The following is a 17,500-nucleotide window of genomic DNA, read 5'->3' on the forward strand; positions in this document are numbered from 1 at the left end:
CCCCGCTCAGTCTGCACAGTGGCATCTTGTTTCCCAGAGTTCTGCTCCACTGTACTGGTCCCCTGCTCACATACATTCTTCACAGTCTGGGTGGCTGCTGAAACGGTCTCTGGTGCACATAGGGAATGGTCCATGGTCTGGATTCCTATGTTACTCTGGGTGGGCCTTTCCATCAAGATCTTACTAGGTCTGTCCTGGTTAGCACCCAGTCCTTCAAGCAGGTCTGCTTCCATCACTTCCTCTTGAGGACTCAATGATCCCTGTGAGGCCCTCTGCTGGGAAACAGAAGAGGCAGAGTCCTCAGAAGCAGCCGCATCCTTGACAGGCCCAATCAGCTTCACAGGCTGTTCACTCTGCCTGAGCTGTGGGGTAGCATCCGGTTCTTCTCTGTCTTCTTCTTGAGCACTTGGAAAATGGAGCAAGTTCGTCCTGAAAATGATAAAGACACCACATGTCATGGTATGAATGCAGCTTATTCCTCTAAGACAGTGGTGGTACACGTCCATCCTCCTAGTACTCAGGAGGCTGAAGATCATGGGTTCAAGGACAACTAAAGCTAGGATGTGAAACTGTCTCAAAACATAATAAAAATGAAACAATCTTCACTGTGATAAGGTACCAAAGGCTAAATCCAATTGTGTACAGTATTTTAGAGCTGGGCCTTCGGGAAGTAATTAAAATCTGACGAGGTCACTGTGGTAGGGCATTTATGAATAAATACTTGTGGATTCATACCTCATTCTGTGAGGTGTGATGGTGCACACCTTTAATCCCAGCACTCAGGAGGCAGAGGCAGGTGGATCTCTTGAGTTCCAGGCCAGCCTGGTCTACAGAGTGAGTTCCAGGACAGCCAGGGCTACACAGAGAAACCCTGCCTCGAAGAAAAAAAAAACCAAAAACCAAAAAAAGAAAAGAAAGTCATCACTGGATGCAGCCCCTCAATCTTCAAGAACATGAGTGAAAGAAGGGAGGGAAAGGGGGAAGGGGGATGGAGGGGGAAGGAGGAGAAAGGGGGAAAAGGGAAAAAAGAGAAGAGAAGAGAACAGAAGAGAAAAGAAAAGAGAAACCTATCAGTCAGTCACTGATGAGGTCTCATTTGATTTTATGAACAGCTCAAACCTTCTTTACTGACTCCTGCACTAGACATGTGGTCTCCTCCCTCCTGAACAGCAGTAATTTAGGAGGAGACGACAAATCTTCAAGGTAAGATTCTGCAGGTAAGATTCTGGTCTTTCCATTTGGTGACCACAGCATGTGCCCAGTGGTGTAGGGCTGAGCTTCCTGGGCATATCTACACCTGCACCTCAGAATAACTAGAAGATACTGCTTAAGATATGGCCCCAGCTCTTCATTAGTTTTCCATCTGTGGGAATTAAGAACCAGTGTGTCTTAATCAGGTTTCTATTACTGTGATAAAAATCATGACTAAAGACAACTTGGGAGGACAGGGTTTATCTGACCTACAACTTACAGTCCATCAAGGGAAGACAGGGCAGGGACTGGTAGCAAAAACATGGAAACAGAAACCAAAGCAAAGACAAGAAAGGGGTGCTGCTTAATGCTTGCTCCCCATGGCTTGCTCAGCCTCCCTTCTCAGAGAACCCAGGCCCACCTGCCTAGGAGCACCACCACAGTGGAAGAGCCGAGCCCTTCCACACTGAAGGACTAGTCAAGAAAATGCTGCCACAGACTTGCCTACAAGCCATCTAATGGAGGCAATCCCTCGTTGAGATCCCCTCTCCTCACTCATTTATCCTATAAGCATTAGCTAGGTACTGCCTCTAAGCCAAATGCTATAGTTTCCAAAGTGACTGGAGGTTACAAATGTTAACAGTTCTCTAGGATAAGAAATGCAAACTAGTGCTAAGCAGGCTACACAAATGTGTCTTCTCTTTATATCTGAGGTACTTAACATAAGGCTTGACGGAATACAGGCTACCTTAGTTTGCTTTCTATTGCTAGGATAAAACACTGACCAAAAGCAATTTGGAGACAGGAGGGGATTTATCTGGCTTACGGGTTACAGTCCATTGACAAGGGAAGTCAGGGCAGGAACTAGTGCTAGGACTTGGTGGCAGGAACTGAGGCAGAGACCTTGGAGGAGTGCTTCTTGCTGGCTTGCTTCTTCTGGACTGCTTCAGCTCCCTTTCTTATAGAGCCTAGGCCCACCTGCCTAGAAATGGTACCACCCACAGTGAGCTGGGCCCTCCTCCACCAATTATAATTAAAAAAATGCCTCACAGACATGGCCCCAGGCCAAACTAATCTGAACAATTCTTGAGTTGGGGTTCCCCTTTCCAGGTGACCCTAGGTTTGTATCAAGTTGATATCTGAAGTTAACTGTGACACATGCTTAATATCTGCACTTTGAACAAAAGAATAAATATTCCATAAATCAATAAACTACAAAATCAGCAAGCTACTGTCATATTAAACAAACATTAATGAATGCATTTCAAGGCTATGTCACATGTAAATAGAAAAAAAAGGTGAAATAAATGACCAGGTGTCATGGCTCACACCTGTAATACCGGGCCGTAGGAATCATGAGGCAGGAGGATTGCAGAACCTTTAAGGCCTGCCTTGGGTGTCACAGCTGAGTTCTGGGTCTGCCTGAACTACAGACTAAGGCTTTCTAAAACAAACAAGCAAACAAACAAAAATCCATTCCAAGTCTACAATGTCCTAGCCCTGCAGAGCAGATAGGAGGAGCTTAAAAACCATGGCACAGCATCACCATGTGTTTTGGTCAGAAAGAAGCGAAGCTTGGAGCTCTTGTTCACAGCAGCTAAGTCTGCCTCGGTGGCATGAAAAGCCTGTTGGGGTCTCCCTGCTTGGGTCATGAGTTTTTCAGTCTCTGAGACTCAGAATAACAGCCAATGAACTAGAACAGCCTTCCACCGGACAGGAGCATCTTAGTTGTTGGAGCCTGTCCTATTTGTCAGCAACACAAGCTGAATGAGGATACACGGGCCACTGAGAACGGGGACCAAACCCACTACAGGGAAACACATGGGTAGCAGTTAAAACTTCATGATCTATGAGTAACCATAAAGTGTGAAGGTGCTGAGCTCAGCAGACACATAAGCCCTCCCAGCTGCACAAAACAAAGCAACAATGAAACAACCCAAGTCCAGATCCAGGTTAAGCTTTAAGACAACTCACATACAGGCAAACAAGCCGCCATGCAGGCTGACAGGAATCAATCCTTAATGTCAAGACTGCAACTGTTTCCCATCCTTAAACAAGCCTGCACATTTACCTCAGACTACAGAATGAATCTGACCCTGCAAAACACATAAGCCCACAGCCCATGGAGCTGCCCTGAGAGGTGAGAGCGTTGGGAAGCCATCACATGAAGGTACAACTGTCCTGAAGCTGGGAGTGCACTTACACACCACTCCAGGAACTACCAGCTCTAATCTACGACTGCCCAGACCCCACAATCATTACAAAATAAATTTCTGTGGCTCGTAAGCTACCCAGCCTACACCAGTTACTGTGGTCCAAGAAATTAAGACACCCCAGAAACTATTTATCTAGGGTAGAGCCTGTGAATATAATTTTACCTCTAAAGCAAAGTTATGTTTTGTTTGAGTTTTTTTTTCCTAAAAGATGGATATCTTAAGATTTATGACCCCTCTCCAATCCTAACCGTCTCTAAAGAGCTAAACAGAACTGTTATTCTTTAAAGACCAAAAGTGATGGGGAGGGCATGGTGGAGCACACCTTCAATCCCAGAAGAGTGAGTTTGAGGCCCGCCTGGTCTATATAGTGACTTCCAGGCTTGCCAGGGCCACACAGTGAGACCATGACTCAAGAAAGTCTGAGGGGGGAAGGGGTTGACGGTGACTCATTACAATTTTGGCAATGTTGGCAGATTACTAAGAAATATCAGAAATTTGGTACTTCTCATTCTCCCAGGAGCACTTGACAAACGATCAATGCTAAAATTGCAGTCATAGACACTTTAGGTTTGGTTGACAAGCCTGTGCTATTAATTTCTGTGCTTGGGGTAGAGAAATGGTAGACACAAGGATCCCTGAGCTCATTAGTCAGCAAATACAGCCAATCTGTGAGCTCCAGATTCAGTGAAAGACACTGTCTCAAAAGAACAGGGAAGGAGGGATAGAAAAATGACATGGGAGGAGGGGAGAGGGAGGGGGGCTTAAGAGTACATACTGCTCTAGTGGAGGAGAGCTCTTGCTCTCTCTCTCTCTCTCTCTCTCACACACACACACACACACACACACACACACACACACACACACACAAACACATTACAAATGAATTACAAAATTCATTTTACATTACAAAATTCAATTGTAATTAAAATAAATTTTTGTAATGTAAAATTACAAAAAAACATTTATCTTTAAAAATAAATAGCTGGATATGGTGCCTTTCAGATCTCTGAGTTCAAGGCCAACCTGGTCTACAAAGCAAGTTCCAGGACAGCCAGGGCTACACAGAAAAATATTGTCTCAATAAAACTAAATAAACAAACAAACAAACAAACAAGCAAATAAAGTCATGCACCTGTGGTCCCACCTACTCAGGAAGCTGAAGCAAGAACAACGCTTAAGCCCAGAAGCCTAGGGCAAGCCTGGACAAAACAACACCTGACAATATAGCAAGTAAACAAACATAAACAGCCAACTTCACACAACAGTGCCAATCACTACCATGAAACGGAATCAACCAGACAATAAATCAATGCTGCAGAAATACACCAGACAGTATGACACAAGCCTTTAATCACAGCACTCAGGAGGCAAGGCAGGTGGAGCTCTGTAAGTTCAAGGCCAGCCATATATAATGAAACCTCATCCCCCAAAAAGAAAGAAAATGTTTACCTGACAGGTGTGGAAGGAGGATCCCCACTCTGAGCCTCCTCCTCTTGCTGGGCTTCATAGATGCAGCCAAACACAGACATGGGCTTCTGGGGACTAACATAACACATTAAAGCAAAGCATCTTGTTAGTTTCAAACGAAGGAGATCACTCTCCTTACACAGAGTTCCTTGGCAGTCCAAACTCAAATCTACATTACCCCCAAAAGTCAACTCTTTGATATGTTTCAAATTAGCACAATAAAAATCTCTCAGTATCGGAACTGAAGAGATGTCCCTGCAGTCAAGAGCACTGTCTGCTCTTCCAGAGGACGTGGGTTCCACTCCCAGCACCCACGTGACAGCTCAGAACCACCTGCGACTCCAGTTCCAGGGGATCTGACACCCTTTCTGGCCTCCATGGGCACTAGGCACACGTGTGGTACATGCACAACGATGCAGGCAAAACACACTAAACACACAGAAACCTCCAGTGAGGTCACTGGAGAGACTATTAAATACTAAAAGGATATAAAGAGAAAAATCCAGAAATAAATAGGATGAACAATCTAGTCCCTTTAGAAGATTACTTAGAAGAAGAACAAAAAGGGGGAATTTTGATTTAAAAGGCAAACAAAACTAAATATATTAATTAGATTCAATTTGTAGATTTGGGATCTTGATAACACCAAATACCTGATAGCATTAAGAAATCACTATTGTCAAAAGTATGGCAACAACTGCTTAACTTAAAGTAAGAGTCTTTATCTTTTGCAGCTAGCATTGAAATAGTTACATAAAATGATAATAGAATCATCTTCAAATTAACCCACTGGTAGAAGGGGGGTACCCCAAGATTTTACAATCAAAGAAGACTGGCCACTTACAATATGGTTGTCCACATTACATTACTCTCTATTGTTGCCTACACTTTAGTCTTCCTACAGAAAAATGACTGAAAAAATAAGGTGGCATCAAGCACTCTGCACAGAGTCCAGGTGCCTTTCACCAACACTCAAATGCTTCACCTAAACGCAGAGGATGCAACCGTCCTTTACAATACAGATCTTACTTGAAATGTTAATTTTTTTAAGTTTGTTTTTATTTTTCTTTTCACGTTTTCAGGTATTTTGCCTTTAGGTCTCTGTACTGCATAAGTGCCTGCAACTCAGAGAGGCCAGAAGAAGGTAACTCTGGGACTGGAGCTGTGAGCTGCCATGTGGGTGCTAGGAATTGAACCCAGATCCTCTGAACAATATCCAGTGCTCTTAACCACTGAGCCAAGTCTCCATACTCTTTCAATAACTTCTTAACATGAACCCAATGGTCAAAAATTAATAGATTTCTTAAGCATAGATGTTTAAATTAAAAAAAATCGCTTCATGGCAATACCAATGACTTTCATCTTTTTGCTTAACCCACTATCCTTGCTTTTTCCTCATCTTCCCTCCCTATATTCTCCCCAAAAGTTCAGAAACCCACAGAGGCTCATTTATAGTCAGTAGGCACTTTATGTTTTTTTAAAAGCTTAAACTAAGATTTGGTAATAATGAGCTTGAATCCCTTTTTTAAGTGTCACTTATTTATTGTCGTAGGGACTGAACGACAGTCCTCAATCAGGCAAGCACAACAGCTAGGCTTGGGCCCAGCTAACAGCTCCCTAAAAACTGACAGCCTCTGGCAGAGGCAAAGAACTCTTAATGGAGCACAGGTGTGGCTGTCATCCTCAGCCCTCCAAACTCTCCCATCCAATCAGCTTTGCTTACAGTACCTGCCTGTGCTGGCCTTAGAGCCTTCACCTGGTGTCACCAACTGCTGGCTTGGGTTTCAACTTGGATGACTCGCACCAGAAACAAACAATCCTATTCTCATAGCCACCAGATGGCAAAGTTTCACCACCAAAACCTACATATCCCGGCACTTCACTGAATACTTTGCAGCGTTCATGACAAAGCAAAAACAGCTCAGCATAACTCAGTTGGCAAGAAATGTCCTGAGCTGCAGCCGAGTACAAAACACAGGACAGTGTGTCTAGAGCCATCTCCTGTGGTCCTTTGTTTCCTCACCTCTGTCATCGACAGGAAAAGAAAAGGGCACATACATGAATGGTGGGAAACCACTAGGTATCCTAACAGTACGAATAACAAAAGCCTGTTAGACACAAAGTTACCAAGGGAGCCTAAATTCCACACTGCTTAATTCTTTATGCTGGGCTTTGAGTGATTTCATGTGCTCCTTTCCTTCAGCAGCACCTCTGTAATAAACTCCTCTAAATAACAAGGCGCCCTGGTTACCTGGCAACAGGCTCAGCAATGGCAGTAGATCCATTTCTTCTCTCAGCAGTTGTAGGCTCTGGACAAAACAAAAGCAGTGAGAGAAAGGAAAGAGAAACAGCTGTCAGTCACGCCAAGTCTCACGCCTCTGCCTGCTCAGGAAGGGGAAGCAGACTTCAGTCAACCCTGAATCGAATGGCTCTGCCTGCTTGCCACACCAGCAACAAAATACAAACAAGGAAAGCTAAACGTCAACAGAAAAGACACGCTTTAGCAGCACAAGTTTTTCTCATCTCTACCATTCTATTTCCTTTCAGATTTCCTACAGAAACTGTATGTACTTCACCAGAACTGCAATCTCTAACACCTTTAAGTGAAAACTGAACCATCTGAATCATGGGTCACCTTCTCATACAAGAAATTTAAAATTCACATGAGAAAACCTAAAACCGGTGGGGTTGGGGCCTGGAGAGATGACTCAGCAGTTAAGAGCACTGACTGTTTTTTCCAGAGGTCCTGGGTTCAATTCCCACAGTTTCTAAAATGAACCACTTAATTTATACATTAACAACATATTTTCCTATATATTTTATTATTTATTTTGAGATAGAGTTTCATTTATATTATTAGCTCAGGCTGTCCTAGAATTATTGTATAGAATTCTAGGAATAGAATTATTGTATATTGTCCTAGAATTACTGTATGAGAGCTACAGTTACAAATGGTTGTGAGCTACCATGTGGTTGCTGGGATTTGAACTCAGGACCTCTGGAAGTGCAGTCAGTGCTCTTAACCGCTGAGCCATCTCTACAGTCCTTAAAAATGTTTTAAGGACGGATATTTGAAAGAACACTTCCCACAGAAAAGCCAGCAACAATAATATAAGTGCAAAGCTAAGAGAAATAGAGTATTTTCATAACGGTGTCACTAAGTGTCAAGAGATTAAATTGTATTCATTTGCAATTTCTTCCAATTTCAGAAAAAGCACAGCTCGTGTTTTCAGACATTCACAAAACACTCATGACTGGACTCAGTGCAAGCTCAACTGTCCATCAAGGAAGCAGCAGAGTTCAGTAGCTGGAGCCTTCCCAGTTCAGAAAAAGAAAGATGGCTGGACCTGAGCTTAGTCAGCCTATGAGTAAAATACTATGGCAAACTGTAGTAGGGGTTAACTACTGTTAGGGTGAAATGAAGTCAATGAATGTATGAATCCCAGAGATTGATAGCGCTTTCCTAGTAGAAAAAAAAAAAGAAAAAAAAAAAAAAAAAAAAGGAGGGGGAGTACTATATGTCAACGTGACTGCCTGTCCTTAATTTAGCTCCATCTCTCTCTCTCAGTTACAATTTCCATGTAAAGGTCAAGTCCAGTCAGTGCTAACATGTTCCCACCTGTTCTCTCACCTCTCCCCCCTCCTACCTCCATTTTCTCAGCTCAGAATGGCCTTGAAATTGAGGTCCTCCTGTCCCAGACTCTCAAATACCACCACCAGCATCTTGAGGGAACTCTAGCCAGCCCAAGCATGGCAAACATGGCTCTGACAGGCCTTGCCTTTCTCCCCTTTCTCCCCATCCCCACTTCCATGCAAAAAACCATTAGATTCCATTCCTAAAGCTACCCACCAAGCTCTATTCCCTTATTTAGCTGCTCCTCCTCTTGAGGCTGACCACCAAGGTCCAGCTATAAAAGTATTGAAGTCTAGAAACCAAAAGCCCCCTTTGGCTCACCTAATATACCCAGTTAAAATTAAACACCTTATCCTAACATGGGGTTTCCCCTTTTACCTTTATAGACTGCCATTTGGCTATGGGTCAGTCTCTTTCCTCTCTATCCCCATGGGGACAAACACTCCTTCCCCTTCTCTTTCCCCTTATCCTTTATCTCTTATTCCTGGTTTGTTCTCTCTCTGGGGAAAGTAAGTCTCTGTGCTGAGAGCTTGAGGTGTCTTAGGCCAACACCAGCCCCTTTCTCAGACTCTCTCTGGATAAGCTCTTATTTCACTCCAAATCAACAATAAGGGTGAAATCATGTAATATTTTAATTCCCATTAACATTCTAGGTTCAAATTAATAAGCCCTGTGTTCCGTCTGGTCCGGGGAATGACCTATTAACAGTCATGTCTTCAGTCTGAAATGAGTGAGTTTACTAAGTATATAGCAAGAAAAAGAAACAGTGAATAGCAGCACAGAGAAAAGCATCATCCAATCATGTGCTGAAAACATCCAGTAGAAATAAACTGAGATAGTCCCACTGAAGCAGCTAGCTAGGGTTACCACGGAGACCACCCAGACAGAGCACAGGACTCTCCATGACAAGCTTCTTCTCTTCCCCGCTGCAGACACTTTCACAGTACAGAGTAAGCAATGGTAACCTTGCCTTCCAGCTATCACCAAGGCTACAGTGTCTGTAACACCCTCCCTTAGCTGTCTGATGTTTTCTCCTTTTACATACTTAGGGTACCACCAGCCTGCCTGCCCCAGGACAGGGTTTTCTGGGGTTTGCTTGTTTCTTTGTTTTGAGACAGAGTCTTTCTCTGTGGCCTTGGCTGTCCTGAAACTCACTCTGTAGACCAGGCTGGCCTAGAACTCAAAGATCCACCTGCCTCTGTCTCCCAAGTAAGACAGGAACTTTTGGAAGACGATGACATGAACATACCTGGATCTGCTCTAGGGGAGGTGACTCCACTTCCAGAACCAGCTTCTCAGTGAGCTCCAACACTATATGACAGTTTACTAACACAAGGCTTAGACCAGAGAGAAGACTACAGACTGGCAGCCTTGAGCAAACAGCACGAAGATGAGATAAATGAACGAAGTAGTCTTCTCCATGCTGTGCTCTGTGGTCCATGCTAAGGCCTCATGTTTGCATAGGTACCACCCCATATTCCTCAAACTGACATTGTCTGCGCTATCCTACTGGACCTCAGTTCCTGCCATCTGACACTGTTATTTCCTTGTAACTTTTCTCCTCACAGGCTTACTCCTGCTTTCTGAGTTCCCCTTTCTGCTTTTTTGATGAGCTCTTTTATGAGAATTATTGTGGGGACGGTGGGGAGGGTTGGAGAGTTTCAGCAGTTAAGATCATCTATTCCTTCCCAAGACCCAGATTTGATTCTAGCTCCCACATGGTAACTCACAACCATCTGTAACACCAGTCCCAGGGCATCCAACATCCTCTTTTTCTTGTATTTTATTGTATATTGTATATTGAACAACTTGTATTCATTTGGAAAGTGTCAACATAAGTTTACAGTGTAAATCCACAATCTTACATTTTCTATCTAGACTCTTTTATTTAAATTATGTGAATGGGGGATGGGATATGTGCTCGTGCATGCAGGTGCCAGAGGTGTCGTGTCCGCAGGCACTTGTGAGCCCTCTGATGTGGATAACCTGGAATAACTAATTACCAAATAAAAACATAAATTAAAACTTACTTTCCAGGCTAAACTGTAAAGATTCTTCACTGGCCTCTGTCTCAGGACTAACAAGTTTCATTTTCAGAGATAGTTTTCCATCCATTTCTGGGGCAGACTCAGAATCCCCTTTTTCATTCCCAAGTAGAGGATCGTTGATCTCCACCATGCTTTCAGACATGACATCACTGGTTGCTATGGTGCTTTCTGGATAGTTGCTAATCCCTAGAAAAAAGGAGGCAGGGAGGAAGAAAGAAAGAACACTAAAACACAAACGTGAAAAACAGTAATCTGACATGATCAATTTGCCTGTTTGGCTCCACCACTCTGCAAGATTAATGAGGGTCCCTAGGATAGATCCTGTTGTAAGTATCGACAACTATCAACTAGTATTGACACCTGGTCTTAAGAGGATTCAGTTCCACTTCTGCATCTGGACAAAGGATGCTGCATGAGCCCTCAGCCAACCCACATCTGCCAGCATCAGGCATAGGAAACAGGAGACTCCAGGCGGCATGACTGTTACCTCCCAGCACTGACTAGAGAAAACAAATAGGTTAATGTAGACATCCACCCACTGCTCCAAGGACGGAGGACCTAAGTGTTCTTGGCCTCTGCAGCAGCAGCCTGATCCGGCAGCACACTGAGCACAGCACTTCTCCATACGCCTTGTCTCTTTCTATAAAACAGCTCCATATCCCAGCTTAGTTCCAGTTCAAATCGTTCTACCACTGTCCGGTGATAAGACAGACTTGATGTTCTTCCCTCCTTCCCTCCACCTTCTCTCTCCATCATCTGACCACCTCTCAACTCTTGGTAGTGAGGTCAGAACCTATTCCTCCAAACCAAACAACAGCCCTCTCAGTCAGGCCAACTCCTCAGATAGAAAAGTAACACTTGCACAAAGAATGGTATCTTAGAAGGTCTTTAAATACCTTTTATTTTAATGCCTTAAATATCTTTTTTTAATCACTCACCAATAGGAGTACTATGTCTCTTGGGCTCCAATTTTAGGTGCCCAATAAGAGGTGGGGTTGCGCCAGTCAATGGTGGGATAATATCACCTTCTTTAGGCAAAGTGAAATGAAATGGGGTTTCTGAAATAAACAAACAAAAATGAAAACATAATTGGAAAAAAAAACAACACAGAAGTGTACATTAATAAAAATGAGAAACTACAAAAAAACTCAGGTGCTCTTTTCCCAAATTCTTAGTTCCATCAGCTTCACAGCCATCCAAACCAGGTCCCTACTGCCCGAAAGAAAGCAGCCGCTCTACAGTCATTCTCCGCAGCACTGAGGAAAAGGACACCACCAGAGGCAAAAAAGGAGAGAGGACTGAGAGACACTGGGTCACCATCTACTTCTCAATTACTGTATCTAGACACTGCAACCCGGATCAGGACACTTTTGAGTCCAGACAGTCACCATTTGGTAAGTGCTACCTAGCATTGAGTTCAAGACTTCCAAAGCAAACCTGACATATGGTCCTCTCTGAAAGGTGACAAAGACTCTCATAGGCCACAAAAAAAAAAAAAAAAAAAAGACTTCAAATTAGTCATTGATTCTAACAGCCAAATCTGAGGCTTTCTTCCAGCTGGACTGAACAGCATGCATTCTAGATGGTACACAGAGTGGCAACATTCAAAACTCTTTCTGTACCCTGGCAAATCCCTAAGAAGGAGCATCCCAATGTGCACATTTAGTCGGGTGCTACTAAATTATTACAGACAATAAAATTTTTGAAGACATAGAAGTACGTTTTAGCCAGGTGTGACAGCAAACACCTTCACTCCCAGCACGTAAAGGGCAGAAGCAGGCAAACAAATGAACGTGCACGTGTAACATGTAAGCATCTTATGAGTGGAAATTGCTGTTTCTTGGTGCAGTATTCCTTTGAACAATACTAGCTAAAACTTATTAGTTTAAGGCCATCTGATTTCATCAATATAACTTAACAGACAGTTGAACCATTTTCCAGGCCCCTGGCAGCACTGCCTCAACCTCTATCCAGTCTTCAAAGTTCCTGTCCTTGGACTACACAGCCTACAACATTGCCTCAGCCTCTCTCACCAGCCCCAATTCTTAACACAGTGCAACCAGAAAGAAAATGCTAGATAACATGGATTTGAAAAAGCTGGCTTCTAGTCAAAATCCTTTAAGGTTTTCAATACAAGAAAAATTCTTAACTCTTGGGCTAGAGGGATGGCTCACCAGTTAAGGGCACCTTACAGAGGACCTATATTTTGTTCCAAGGACCAACATGGTGGCTCACAACCATCCATAACTCCAGCACTAAGGGATCTGATGATTTCTGATCTCAGTGAGCACCAGGCATGCACAGGGTATACATACAAACATGTAGGCAAACACTCAGACACATAAATCTAAAAACATAAAATACTAACTCTTCAGTCAGCATGCAATTAACCGTTCCAGTGTCTTTCTTAATTACTCTTAATTATTCATGTTCAATGTCCTCCAATGTTTTTCCATTTCTCTGTATTTTACCAGCCATCTGAATCACCATTAATACAGTTAGATTAGCACCAAATTCTGCAAAATACTTTTTGTCATATTTTATCCTTTTAAGTTAACCAAAATTTTCCACATTTTGTTTCTCTCATATTTAGCTCATTATTTAAATTATCAAATCTGTTCTTCTTCACCAGATTATCACAGGCTACATGGTTCAGGATGCTCACTTGCTTGCTTTATTAAATGTATTGCTTACAATACATTTCCTTTATCTATTCTGTATGCGTAATTGGAGGGAAGGGGTTGCCTTGACTGTGTCATGGCACACATGTGGAGGGCAGGGAATAACTTCTGGAAGGTTGGTTCTCTCCTACTGTGAATCCCTGAAATGGAATTCAAATCCTCAGGCTTGGATGATGGCACCTTTACCCAGTGAACCATCTCACCAGTCCATTATTTAATTTTTGAGATAGTGTCTCATATAACCCAGGCTAGACTCAAACGTCTATAGCCAAGAATGACCTTCACTCTTCCTCTGCCTATTTCCTAGATGCTGGGATTACAGGTGTAACTACCACACCAAATATATTCAGTTCTGGAAACAGAAACCAGGGCTTCATCATGTTGAACAGGCTCTACCAAATGAACTACATTCCTAGCCCTCATTCTTTTTAAACTGAAGAATCATTACCTCTCAACAATTATATTTTGTACTACTGTTTGTTTTACAGTGAGGGGACCTGTGGTGGTTTGAATCCCAGTGTAGAATTCCAGTCTCCTGCAGGCTTGCAGAACAGTCTCTTCTGGCTGCCTAGAGATCAAGAGGTAGAGAACTCTCTTGGCTCCTCCAGCACGTGCTGCACGCACGCTGCCATACTTCCCACCTTGATGATAATGCACTGAACCCCTGAACCTGTAAGCCAACCCCAATTAAATGTTGACCTTGGAGTTGCCCTGGTCATGGTGTCTCTTCACAGCAGTGAAACCCTAAGATGCAATCAGACCTAGGTCTTCGGAAATCGAGGCAAGCTCTGTACAAATGAGCTACATCTCCAACCCATAAACTGTATTTTAAACACACGGTTTTTCTGTTGTAACATTCTTCTTTTAGACTAATTCTCTGACTCAGAAACTATTATTCTTCATGTCCTAATTTCTAAATAAAACTTTTCTTTCTTTAACAGATATTTATTTTTAACTCTTGTGCCCAGGAGTAGGTGTGGACTCCAGCAGCCCTGAGGCTGGCAGGGCTATTGTTCCTTTTGAGACAGACACTGGGCAGTCTTAGTCCCGGAGGTGTTTTCATAGACGCTCTACAGCATAAACTGATCAGGCCTGTTCCCGACTAAAACCTAAACCTTCTTATTTTATTTTATGTGTATGTATACTGTGCCTCATGTCTGTGCACTTTGTGCAGGGTCTGGTGCCTGTGGAGGCCAGAAGAGGGTATCGGATCCCTGAAGTTACAGGGATTGAGTGGCCCAAAGTGGGTGTTGGCAACCAAACTCTGGTCCTCTGGAAGAACAGTGCGCATTCTCAACCACTGAGCCATCTTTCCAGCCCCATTATAATTCCTCTTATTTGTTTTGTTCTTCTTGTTGCTTTTCAAAACAGGGGTTCTCTGTGCAGCCGTGGCTGTATTGGAATTCCCTGTAAACCATGCTGGCCTTGAAATCACATAAAATAGCTTTTTTTTCAGATATTGAAATGAAGACTTGGGTTGGTGATTTAGCTCAGTGGTAGAGCGCTTGCCTAGCAAGCACAAGGCCCTGGGTTTGGTCCCTAGCTCCGGGGGAAAAAAAAAAAAAAGAAATGAAGACTCTACTATCAAACTATATCCCCAAACTCTAAAAGAGAATCACTTCTGAAGAAGAGAAGGAAAGAACCCATTTTAGGATGCCTCCCTACTACATGAAGCAGCTACTGTACTTCTCAACAAAATGGAGAAAGGGAGGGGAAAGAGGAAAAGCAAAGAGAATGAAAGAAAGGAAGGAAGGAGAAGTCAAATGAAAGAAGAGGAAAGAGGAGAGGGAGGAGAGGAGATGGGGGAAGGGAAGAGGATGGGCAGGAAGGATGTGAAAGGGAACTGAGGAGTTGGGGAGAGGAAGGTCAGGGCAGAGAGGGAAGGGGGAAGGAAATAAAGTCATTTTTCAGCATTTTTAATAATCTAGGTGAATATTAGTAAAATAAATCTTAGTAAGAGTCTATGAGAAAAAAGTTCATTCTGGCAACTAACAAAATAATCTGTTAATTCATAAAGAACAATATTATCATAACAACTAGTATCTCAACATTTTAGAGTATTCTTTTGCGTGCACACAACTATAAAAAATAGCTAAAAGATATTCCTGCCAGGCATGGAGGCACACAGCTACAATCCCAGGACCTGAGATACAGAGACAGGAAAACATGGTACTCCAAATCTGGTCAACGCTCAGGACTAGGGAGACCAGAGGCCACAGCTGGGAACCTACTGCGTTCTGCTGGATTGTCAGACTGTCTCTGCCTCTAGAGATTTACGTTCATACCTGTAGACTTATGATGCTCTTAACCTTGGTTAGAAAAGCTTCTTTTTGCATTGGACAGCAGTTACTACAGAGACTCCTATTTACCAAGTTATAAGTAAAAGTGGCCGTCAGCTGGGGATAAATTATCTCCATTACAGCTTAGAGGACTTTGCAGAAGAACAGGCAGAAAGATGGAGAGAGTTGGTGGATGAGGGCAGAGCTGTGAAATGCTGACTTCCAGACACGGTGTGGATGCTGCACACAGCAACACACAGTACCTAGGATTTCCTGCACTGGACCTCACAGATCAAGCCAGTCACAGATCTAGCACAAATGGATAAGAGGCTACTTAGTAGCTGATGATGCTAAGGGAGCGATCTCCTTTGGAGCTACATACCCCAGGGGATGGCCTCACAGCCGTGTACAAATAACAGCACTGGTCAGCTCGGGAGGCTGAGTTTTAAAAACAAGCCAATAAAAGGAGAACGTGAAGTTGGGAGGGTGATGGTCTGAAGCACCAGGATGCATTTGGAGGAAGGTAATGATAGATGGATATAATCAAAATATACTATACAAATGTATGGAATTTTCAGAAAATAAGTTTAAAACATTGTTTTAAGGGGGTTGGGGATTTAGCTCAGTGGTAGAGCGCTTGCCTAGCAAGCGCAAGGCCTTGGGTTCGGTCCCCAGCTCCGAAAAAAAGAAAAGAAAAAAATAAATAAATAAATAAATAAAACATTGTTTTAAAATAAAGTTGTTAAATATCAGGAAAAAAAGAAAATGTGAGGCCAGTCTGGACCATAAAAATGAAACCTTGAGCCAAAAAAGACAAAATAGAGATAGAAAGAAAGAAAAACAGAAAGACGGTCGGATGGACAGATGGACAGATGAATGGATGGGGGTATCACTCACTGGTGACACCTGCCTAGCTCACATGAGTGGGGTGGGGCCTCAGGGGTAGGACCTAAGTAAGCGTGCACTTACTAATTATGTGTCTCGACCACTCTTGCGCTATGGTGCTAATAAACCTCAAATGACCTCTGGTCATACAATTACAACTATTTTTAAAGATTTATTTATTTATTATATATAAGTACACTGTAGCTGTCTTCAGATACACCAGAAGAGGGCATCAGATCTCTTTACAGATGGTTGTGAGCCACCATGTGGTTGCTGGGAATTGAACTCATGACCTCTGGAAGAGCAGTCGGGTGCTCTTAACCGCTGAGCCATCTCTCCAGCCCCAATTACAACTATTAAAGAAAACTAAAACCCCAATCTCGAAATTTCCCAAATACTGTTCATTCAAGCTAATGCTGAGTCCTGACTCAGCATGTGGGCTCTCATCCTCCCTTTCCAATAGGAAGCTAGCAGGATAGCTCCAAATGAACCTGCCCCCACTCACCACTAGAACTTTCACAGAAACTCTGGGAGGCTCGGGCAGGGGCCTTCTCAAGCTGCTGGCATGAGCCCTCTGACCCCAGATGCTTGTCATCAGCCACCTTTGCATCTAGAGTCACGGGGCTCTCTTTCTCTTGAACCTGGGGCTGCTGCAACTCCTGGTCAGGTCTGACAGGTTCGTCTCTCACTGAAGGCAAAGGAGGTTGTGGAGAGTCTTCTGTTACAGAGTTCTTCTCTGTGGTCTCTGCTTTTGAATCTCCATCACACTCAACTCTCTTTTCCTCTGGAGTATTTAATCTATTCTCAGCACAGGGTTCTTCCTCTGGAGCCGCACCCTCCAAGGACTGGGAGTCTGAGCATTTTCCCACTCCCTCCACCGGTTCACAGGAAATGTCAACTCTAGGAGAGGGCTCCTTTACATCAACGATAACAACACTGGAGTCCTCAGAAGTAGCTTCTTCCCAAGTTTCTGGATCCTTATGCTCCAATTCCTGGTCAAGTACTGGCAACTTCTGGGGGGAGTCAATACTAATCACACTGGTTTCAACTTCCATAGCTTCTGGGCATTCCTCTTTAGGGGCTTCCTTCTGAAGACACA

The 17,500-nt window shown here is 43.3% G+C and overlaps 1 protein-coding gene across 9 annotated transcripts in view; it reads right to left on the reverse strand.

Moving 5' to 3' along the window:
- Positions 1-17,500, reverse strand: part of Tp53bp1 (tumor protein p53 binding protein 1) — a 104,397-nt gene that overhangs the window by 23,656 nt on the left and 63,241 nt on the right. For 6 of the 9 annotated variants that reach the window (XM_017592215.3, XM_063283318.1, XM_006234865.5 and 3 more), the window contains exons 13-18: positions 16,907-17,500; positions 11,495-11,614; positions 10,539-10,742; positions 7,126-7,183; positions 4,857-4,949; positions 1-429 (exon numbers count right to left, since the gene is read on the reverse strand). The exon at positions 1-429 is cut by the window's left edge and continues 58 nt beyond it; the exon at positions 16,907-17,500 is cut by the window's right edge and continues 724 nt beyond it. In XM_017592215.3, coding sequence (XP_017447704.1) covers positions 1-429; positions 4,857-4,949; positions 7,126-7,183; positions 10,539-10,742; positions 11,495-11,614; positions 16,907-17,500 — 1,498 coding nt within the window. Of the gene's footprint in view, positions 430-4,856; positions 4,950-7,125; positions 7,184-10,538; positions 10,743-10,916; positions 11,470-11,494; positions 11,615-16,906 lie in introns of those variants that run through there. The other 3 variants (XM_063283319.1, NM_001371259.1, XM_039104554.2) reach the window with 2 other exon arrangements.

This window comes from Rattus norvegicus, chromosome 3 (genome assembly GCF_036323735.1).
Source record: "Rattus norvegicus strain BN/NHsdMcwi chromosome 3, GRCr8, whole genome shotgun sequence".
NCBI classification, from domain to species: Eukaryota; Metazoa; Chordata; class Mammalia; order Rodentia; family Muridae; genus Rattus; species Rattus norvegicus.